The sequence below is a fragment of the Notothenia rossii genome, assembly GCF_949606895.1.
Source record: "Notothenia rossii genome assembly, chromosome: 11".
NCBI lineage: Eukaryota > Metazoa > Chordata > Actinopteri > Perciformes > Nototheniidae > Notothenia > Notothenia rossii.
Genome location: NC_136910.1, coordinates 25,591,057 through 25,601,096, shown reverse-complemented (window position 1 = coordinate 25,601,096; position 10,040 = coordinate 25,591,057). Strand labels below are relative to the sequence as shown.

Genomic DNA, 10,040 nt, shown 5'->3' with positions numbered 1-10,040 from the left:
AAATCTGGCAGGAGAAATACCTGCTCTGCTGAACATGTTATGTGTAGAGAACAGTGCAGATCTTCCCTATTGACATCAGGAAAAACCTATAAAAATAAGGAACATTAATAGTGTGATATAGGCACAGATATAAAATCAATAATACACTTTATTTTAAGGCACCTTTCAAAATATTCAATGTCACTTTAAAATAAAATAACAAATAAAATATGAGTGGCATTACAATACAAACATGTGTTGAGTAGGAAACCACAGAGGAAAATTACATTCAAAGGAGCAATTAAAGCGAGTGAAGGTAGTTTGAACACATTATCTTTTAGGCTTGATTGAAAATAACACAGTGTGACATTATCATATATGTTATATCATCACTGTTATATCATTGCTTACTATTCATGGTTATCAAGTAGACTATCAGACACTTAAAAACAACAGAGAAGGTTTTAAGAAATAGGACTATACTGACAAATTACATCTTATCCTTTCATTGTCTGTTCTGTAGGAAGGAGGAACATAACTGAGTGGGAGTTCACTTAAAAACGGAAGTTTGTTCCAATACGAAGATTGTGTCCTTAAAAGGAGCCACCTCGCAATTGTATGCACATTATTTATTCAGCTGTTTGCTGTTTAATCTGATGGGAAATATATCATTAAAAAGAGAGAAAAAAGCTTATTAAACTAGACGAACGCTCAATACAGGCGATGACGTCACATTTGCGCGTCCCCGCGAACAGGGCTTCAATCTACGGCAAGCCTTCAACCTACGGCCACAACAGAGGCCCTACAGGCCGATCACGCAGACTGCGTGGGGCCTCACCTTTCGGAAGGGGCCTCATCTTGCGGAGGGAGCCTCACTGAGCCGAAAATGCGGCGCAATTAGTGTGGCGCGGCACGGTTTCGCCGCTGCCAGGCTCAATATTATGTTATCATAAAACCATATCTGCACGGCAAATAAAGGTAGGCCTACTACATAAATGTGGTGGTGTAATAGTACAATAAATACCTCTGAATTGTAGTGGTGTATAACTAGAAGTACAACGCAGCATAACATGGAAATACTCAAGTTAAGTACAAGTACCTATGAATTTGACTTAAGTACAATACTTGAGCAAATGTACTTTACAACACTATGCAACATATTATTCATGCTGTCCATCACAGTGGACGCAGTAACTCAGGATACTGTCAGTTCCTCACTTGTGTTTATCAGATTCAGCGTCCATGTATTGTATTCTTAATCAGAAACTGACCTGTTGGTAGATTAATCTGGCAAAAAGGAAGCACTGAATCTGCCACACACAAGAGTTGTACATCATTTGGCCTCACAAATACAGCTGAGCTCAATGCAATATAATTACAATATGGTGTAATCTAAAGCATTATTTGGAAAAGGGACAATATGCGAAAAAATATCATTCTGAATGGAAACAAACTTTATTCTACAGACTTAATAGAAAATCCTTATTTGGTACAGACCACACCCTGATCAGTATACACTGTTCATTGATAATGTTGATAGTAATTCAAAAGTTGTCATTCCCTATTATCGCAATTGCATTGTGAAAGCAATTATAGAACCCTGAAGGCAGGAGAGACTGAAAATAATCAAGGGAAGTTTATAAAAGTTAACAGCATTTAATTACACAAAAGATGCGGTGGTGTACAAAATGAAATGTGCGAGTGGAGGCGCTCTCCTCATCCGACCGGTCAGTAAAGGTCAGGGGGTAGAAGAGGGTTATGGCTAGAAAGGATCATGCTTGTGTAAAACGCTCCCGAGAGTTTGCAAGTCACATGGCTGAATGTTTACTTTTGGCAGGCAGCCTTTCAGTTACGATCGTTAACATCAGTGGGCCACAGCAAATGATGGTGAGAAGCTAAACTAACTTAATGTCAATTACAGTGAGTGTGATTGTTGAAATAGGGTGTTAGCGGTCTTGCTGTTCAAAGTAGAATGACAACACTAGATCACCAACACTATGGTTTATTTTTTATTCACAGGCAAGTCAACGTTGTCGCAGTAAAAGTCCCAAGATAGCTCCTGGTGCAATAAAATGTTCCCTTTCAGTGTTTTACTGTTATGTCTGATGTTTCTCTATTAATATTGCTGCTGCATGCATGTGTATGTTGCATGATGTTACTGCTGTAGATGTGTTTCCGAGCCGCTCCGATTACAACGAGAGTTACGAGAACGTGACGTCATATTTACACTAGACGGATCCTTTCTAGCCATAACCGTAGAAGAGATCAATTATTGGCTTGCTCTTCCTGTTGTCATCGGAGGTCTTCTCCTATTGGCCGGCGTCGTCGAGGGGCGGGTCCAATGCAATTCCTGCCTTTTTCTGTTGCTAAATTACATCATTTTGGTGTCTGTGGTTATTTAAACATTCCCTAATAAATGTTATTCAGCGTCAATAAATGAGTGCTAATCCCAGTCTGTTTAGTGTACAACATGTAATTTTACCTTCAATTCACGATTTGAAAACGTAGCATTTCGCCACATGCTAATGCTAGCCGGAAATGAAGAATTTTCAGAATAAAAGTGTTAAGTTAATAGTGTGAACTTCCGGTTTTTCAGAATAAAAATGATTTAAATTAAATAGTATATTTAATTCAAATTACGCCATATCAAAATTGATTTGAATTTATAACAATTGTCAATACAAAATTATGGCAATACGTAAAATGTTCCCAGATCATGGAGCCTTAATTAATTTATCAGTCTTTTTAATTTATCAGTTTTGTCTACCCTCCAGTCCAAAACCCAATAATATTCACCTTACAATCCCACCAGTCATAGAAAAGCACCAAATCATCACAGTCCAAACGTTACTAGAGCATGGCTGGCTTTGTATCTTGAAAATTGACATGTTCTTTCAATGAATCATTTCACTCCTAATTCACTCTTTTCTTCTCCAGAGGAAAGAAGGAAGACGTTAAGAGATTGTGGGACAACTCAGCTGAAAAGGAGCGACTGGTGATGCACAATGGAGGATTTCAGGCGGACATACCTTCGTCTGTGTAAGGAGAGCGGTGTGGAGCCTCAGGAGAGCATGGTGGCCCGGCTCCAGGGGGGGGGGGCTCAGGGGTCCAGCCTGGACCTGAGTGGACAGAGCCTGTCTGCAGAGACCTGCTCCGTGCTGGCCAGGGCCTTCCAAAGAGACACCGTCTTCACAGAGGTGCTGCTCAGTGACTGTATGCTCAGCGAGGAAGGTGCGTCAATATTAAGATCCACGAACAGCCTAAATGAGCTTAGTGTATTATATTGTAAGTGGTTCAGTTTTACAGCAGGTGTCAAGCATACATTTAAATTCAAGTATACGCATGTTTTGATTCACCATATAATTCAGTGGTATGCAAATTTACTGTAGCTATTTCAATGAAGAAAAAGACCCAAACCAACGACTTTCTGACTTTCTTACCCTGTGTTTTGCTCTCAGTTCGAAACCCATTGGTTCCATTGAACGTATAAATCCTAATATAGTCTCAATAGTTTCCCTAAACAATAGGACACTGTACATTTAAACAAACTCTACACAAACAGGAAGAAATAGTGCATTTTGTGGGGATTATTTGTATGGGCGGATTAATCCACAACTGGTGTTTATACAGCTATATGTATTATATATGTATATTTATTATATATTATATGTATTTATGGCAGCAGATAGGTGTATAGGTGTGAATCAAAATAAACTAGTCTGTGTTGATGTTAATGGAGAAACATGTCAATGCAACTGTGCGGCTCATTTGTGTGTCAGTAATTTTAGAGGAATAATTAATGCTGGTGTATCGACTTTGATGACATTAATGTTAACATCATGTATAACAGTGTCTTTTCATGCTTGTGTGACTCAGGTGCAAAAGTACTTCTAAGTGGACTGTCAGGCAACACAACTGTAAAAGTCCTGGATCTGAAGGTGGCGCATGCACAAATGAAATTGTCCGTACTATCAGACCCTAATTTGTTTTCTTTCATGAGACAGGTTGGTATTCTGTTGATGCAACATGTGTTTTTACAGGGTAACAACCTGAGATTGACAGGGGCTGAGGTGTTGGGAAAGCTGTTGGCACTTAACAAGACTCTGCGCAGGTGAGAACAAGAATTTTAATGTGAGAATATTTGTTCAGTTGCTGCTTGCAACACCAGACATGTGACCAATCTGGTCCAATCTGGTCATAGCATGTCTTTGGTCATTATACAATTAATTTAAACTAAATAATCTTCACTCAAGTTCCACTTACTAGTTGTTTCCTGTGCTTTCACCTTCATATGGTCTTTATCAGCATGCATATCTTGCTGTGCTGTCATCACTTCAGAATGGAACCTCTCCATATTGACTGAGTAAACCCCATCCACTAATGAAAGCCTAAAGAGTGGTTAAAAACTTTGAGTTATGATGAATCTGTTAAACTGCTTTGTCCAAGGTTAAGAAATAACTTTCCTGAGTCAAAACTACAAATGTTTTTTAATGTTTCAATTAAAACAATAAATACATCTTAGTTTAAAATTCCAATTTTTCTTATATATTTTTGCATTAACACATCACCTAGTTCAGGGGTTCCTAACCAAATGACTCCTGTTGGAAGTTGCGCCACACACACACACACACACACACACACACACACACACACACTCTCTCTCTCTCTCTCTCTCTCTCTCTCTCTCTCTCTCTCTCTCTCTCTCTCTCTCTCTCTCTCTCTCATACACACAAGGAAGGGGGGTGCAACAGCGGTAATTAAAGTTTAAAAGTCTCAAAAATGCTACAACTACTGTCACAAACTGGATGAATCTGAAGTATTTTGTTAAAGGAGGATGAAAGCGTAATTAAGGAGCACTATTGGAGTGACTTTGATGGTTATTGGACTCAGGATTAATTCATTTGGATTCCCGCTGTATGAATAAATTAAAGGACAGCGCAGAAGTGGAAACAATTCAGAAAGGGATTAAACGGTTTAAAACACATGCTCAAAGTAAGCCGGATTTTTGCCGATGTGTTTATGTGGATTCAAAAGTCGTAAATAATCTACAAAATGGAGGAGACCGATCTGATCGGAGCAAGTGTGACAAATAATCCAACTGAAACCGGCATGGATAATGACTATGTTTTAAAAATGCGCTTATCCAGAAAAGCCTGGTTTGGACACTTTAAGGGCAGAATAAACATTTCTATCAAAGAAAGATTTATACATTTCTGTCTTTTTATGCCTTTAATAGCTACTAACTTGAATTTTTATTCAAATTAATTAATCAATTATTTTGTATATGTTATTGTAATGTAGAGAAAAGGCTTTTAGTGACAGTCATGTATTGCCTTACAATTATATGTAAAAAATAAAAATAAAAAAGTCTAAATATGATATTTGGCCTCAAATCATCTGAGGCCTGGCGCCCCCCCTGCGATCTTTGGCGCTCTCCTTGTTGGGAACCACTGACCTAGTTTATAATTGTTATAATTATTGGCAGACTTTGCATAGGTTCCTCAGGTAAGGTGTTTTAATGATTTGCAATGAATACTATTAACTACTAACTTGAATTTTTATTAAAAGTTAATTAATCAATTATTTTTTATATTTTATTGTAATGTAACCACAAGACAATCATGTATTGCCTTACAATTATATATTAAAAAAGTCAAAATATGATATTTGGCCTCAAATCATCTGAGGCCTGGCGCCCCCCCTGGCGCGCCCCCCAGGTTGGGAACCACTGCTCCCATCTTAATCTTAAGCCCCGGCCACACAAGGACGATAACGGTCGTATCTGCTACAGTTCACTATCAGATAGACGGTTCGGCCACACGAGGCCGACTGGGAAACGCAGAAAACGATAACGATAACGGGTCCCAAGGTGGGTAGAACTGAAAACAAAACGTTCTGCGGGCACAAACGGCTATGTGTTTATGCCGATACGATCATTTCCTGATAACGTCCTCAGGTATTAATTGGGATATCCTCGTTCACCCAAACGTCACTTTTAAACGACGTCTGTTAATGATGACATGTGCACAGCTGTATCCCCTCTCATCGGGCTTAACTGAATAACCCTTTAGAACCGGCCCATTTGTTGTTAAATATTTATTTAAATGAATGAATCTTTCTCTTGTTAGTCAAGGAATTCAATGTATGATGGTTGGTCCTGCTTTTGTGTTCCGTTTTTTGTGTAAAATGTAGCCTACATTTAAATAAAAATATAATTATAGTAATGTGAAAGCCTTTTAGAAATGAATTGCACATAATAATTCCCACGAAGCTGTGAGCACAAATACATTTATGTGACGCTTTTCGTACACGTAACAGCAACGCGCGTTCATGACAGCATGGTAATGATTTGTTATTATGATGGATTTGATATTAACGAGGCGGCAGTTAGCAGCTAGCTAGTAATTATGCTAATGTACACATCAATCGTTATTTACTTATATTATGCTGTAACAGGATCTAGTGATATCCAAGCAACAGAGCTTCATTTAGCATGAAATAATTATTGCACTGTATATATATACAGTGGGGCAAAAAAGTATTTAGTCAGCCACCAATTGTGCAAGTTCTCCCACTTAAAAAGATGAGAGAGGCCTGTAATTTTCATCCTAGGTATACCTCAACTATGAGAGACAAAATGAGAGAAAATCCAGAAAATCACATTGTCTGATTTTTAAAGAATTTATTTGCAAATTATGGTGGAAAATAAGTATTTGGTCACCTACAAACAAACAAGATTTCTGGCTCTCACAGACCTGTAACTTCTTCTTTAAGAGCTTCCTCTGTCCTCCACTTCTTAACTGTATTAATGGCACCTGTTTGAAATCGTTATCAGTATAAAAGACACCTGTCCACAACCTCAAACAGTCACACTCCAAACTCCACTATGGCGAAGACCAAAGAGCTGTCAAAGGACACCAGAAACAAAATTGTAGACCTGCACCAGGCTGGAAAGACTGAATCTGCAATAGGTAAGCAGCTTGGTGTGAAGAAATCAACTGTGGGAGCGATTATTAGAAAATGGAAGACATACAAGACCACTGATAATCTCCCTCGATCTGGGGCTCCACGCAAGATCTCACCCCGTGGGTTCAAAATGATCACAAGAACGGTGAGCAAAAATCCCAGAACCACACGGGGGGACCTAGTCAATGACCTGCAGAGAGCTGGGACCAAAGTAACAAAGGCTACCATCAGTAACACACTACGCCGCCAGGGACTCAAATCATGCAGTGCCAGACGTGTCCCCCTGCTTAAGCCAGTACATGTCCTGGCCCGTCTGAAGTTTGCTAGAGAGCATTTAAATGATCCAGAGGAGGATTGGGAGAATGTCATATGGTCAGATGAAACCAAAATAGAACTTTTTGGTAAAAACTCAACAAGACGTGTTTGGAGGAGAAAGAATACTGAGTTGCATCCAAAGAACACCATACCTACTGTGAAACATGGGGGTGGAAAAATCATGCTTTGGGGCTGTTTTTCTGCAAAGGGACCAGGACGACTGATCCGTGTAAAGCAGTGGTCACCAACCTTTTTAAGCCCAAGATCACCGACCTCGGCCTAGGTGAAAGGCGAGATCTACCTATTGCAGAATTGAGTGGAAAAGACGGCCCAGACAATGCTTCCAATTTGAGGCCTTTTATATAGGCTAATTGCATCTGAATTACTCTTACAATGAAGGCTCCATAATCAGCTCACGGCATATAGGCAGGGGTAAAGTGCTATTGGGGGGCGGACCTCACCTCCTCAAGGGGGGTCCGGGGGGATGCGCCCCCGGGAAGATTTTTTTTAAAATATTGAAGTTGAAAGCATCAATCTGGTGCACTTTGAGAGCAACATGAAGAGATCTATGGATACCTCTCTCAGAACCCATATGAAACAGAACTGTAAACAGATTTTCTTTTTCTTTATGGATATTTTACAAATCAAATTAAACTGTATTCTTGTTTTACTGCCATATAGTAGGCTATTTCATACCTGTTTTTCATTTATTCTCTTATTGTTTGTATAACTATAATGATCATATGAAGGTGTGCCGCGGAAATAATCTTTTGAATAATTTGTGACAAAACTGTTCTAAACACTCAAGAGTCCTTTAGCTCACCTGAGCCCCTCAGTCTGACAGGAGAGGACTCTCCTCCAGCTTGTTGTGGAAACAGCTCCTTATGTCCGTTAGTGCAGCTAGCTAACCAGATGCTAACATCACGGTCCCCGCTTGCACCGGTCCCTCTCTCTCCCTCACTCCCTCTCTATCACACTAAATGTGCTATCGCCACCAACACACAGAGCCGAGCTTGAATGACACAAACACACGTGTATTTCCATGCAACTCTCTGATTGGTCTGGTGACTTGCCTCTGTTGCGTTCACTGAACACGGGAAATTACATCCCTGCCGTCGTCTCTTGTGTCATGATGAGGTTCACGTAAAGCACGGTTAATGTATTATATTATTGAGGTGTCTCAAATATACGTCAATCAAGTGGCACCTGCTAACGGGGTGGTGGAGGATAGGTTTACATCTAAAAACGTATTTTTCAAACATTATTATTTAAAAAAAATTTTTTTTTCTTTTGTTACTTATTTTTTTACGGTCCGCGATCTACCCCCACCACAGGTCGATCGCGATCGACTGGTTGGCGACCACTGGTGTAAAGGAAAGAATGAATGGGGCCATGTATCGTGAGATTTTGAGTGACAACCTCCTTCCATCAGCAAGGCATTGAAGATGAAACGTGGCTGGGTCTTTCACCATGACAATGATCCCAAACACACCGCCCAGGCAACGAAGGAGTGGCCTAGCCAGTCTCCAGATCTCAACCCCATAGAAAATCTTTGGAGGGAGTTGAAAGTCCCTGTTGCCCAGCGACAGCCCCAAAACATCACTGCTCTAGAGGAGATCTGCATGGAGGAATGGGCCAAAATACCAGCAACAGTGTGTGAAAACCTTGTGAAGACTTACAGAAAACGCTTGACCTCTGTCATTGCCAACAAAGGGTATATAACAAAGTATTGAGATGAACTTTTGTTATTGACCAAATACTTATTTTCCACCATAATTTGCAAATAAAGTCTTTAAAAATCAGACAATGTGATTTTCTGGATTTTTTTCTTCTCAATATGTCTCTCATAGTTGAGGTATACCTTGGATGAAAATGACAGGCTTCTCTCATCTTTTTAAGTAGCAGAACTTGCACAATTGGTGGCTGACTAAATACTTTTTTGCCCCACTGTATATATATACAGTGGGGCAAAAAAGTATTTACCGTAATTTTCGGACTATAACGCGCACCTGAATATAAGTGTACATATATAAGCCGCACTGGACTATAAGCCGCAGGTGTTTTAATGTTTAATTACCATATGTAAGGGTTCGTGCACAGAGGGGATTGTCGGGAAAGAGATGGCTGTTTGAGGAAGCTCCCATTTATTAACATTTCAACAAACAAGTTGCATATTTGCATAACGTATTCAAGTGTTACCATTTAGTGCAATAGTAGCTACAGAACATGTACTGTGCTGTGTAAACTGTACTGTATCACATAGCGTTTCAGACACACAAACTTTTCAACTTTCAAACTTAAACGGTGCGCTCCCAGCGCACGTTTAACACCTTTGGACAACTGTCTCGCTCTCGTAATGTCTGTCTGTCTTGCTCTCGTTCTGTCTCTCGTACCACTCTCGGTTCCACTTTTACTTTTGCGCGCTACCTGTCTCACTCTTTTCCGGCCTCCAGCTTTTCCTGCTGGAGCCCGCCGCTTAAAGGTGGGGGGCGCGGACCGGCCATAGAGCCCATAGAGTTAAAGGTGGTGGACTGTAACCTGTAAAATCCATAGATTTAGGAGGTCCCCTAGTGGCCGTTAGCTGTAAAAATCCATAGATTAGCCGCACCGTTATATAAGCCGCAGGGTCGAAAAATGGGAAAAAAGGCGCTGCTTTTAGTCCAAAAATTACGGTAGTCAGCCACCAATTGTACAGGTTCTCCCACTTAAAAAGATGAGAGAGGCCTGTAATTTTTATCCTACGTATACCTCAATTATGAGAGACAAAATGAGAAAAAAAA

The 10,040-nt window shown here is 40.0% G+C and overlaps 1 protein-coding gene across 3 annotated transcripts in view; it reads left to right on the top strand.

The window, feature by feature from the left end:
- Positions 1 to 10,040, top strand: part of lrrc45 (leucine rich repeat containing 45) — a 53,423-nt gene that overhangs the window by 1,090 nt on the left and 42,293 nt on the right. The window contains exons 1-4 of one of the 3 annotated variants that reach the window (XM_079657943.1): positions 503 to 595; positions 2,917 to 3,210; positions 3,856 to 3,917; positions 4,020 to 4,090. In XM_079657943.1, the coding sequence (XP_079514069.1) occupies positions 2,985 to 3,210; positions 3,856 to 3,917; positions 4,020 to 4,090 (359 nt within the window). In that variant the 5' untranslated portion in view covers positions 503 to 595; positions 2,917 to 2,984. Of the gene's footprint in view, positions 1 to 502; positions 596 to 738; positions 958 to 2,916; positions 3,211 to 3,855; positions 3,918 to 4,019; positions 4,091 to 10,040 lie in introns of those variants that run through there. The other 2 variants (XM_079657942.1, XM_079657941.1) reach the window with 2 other exon arrangements.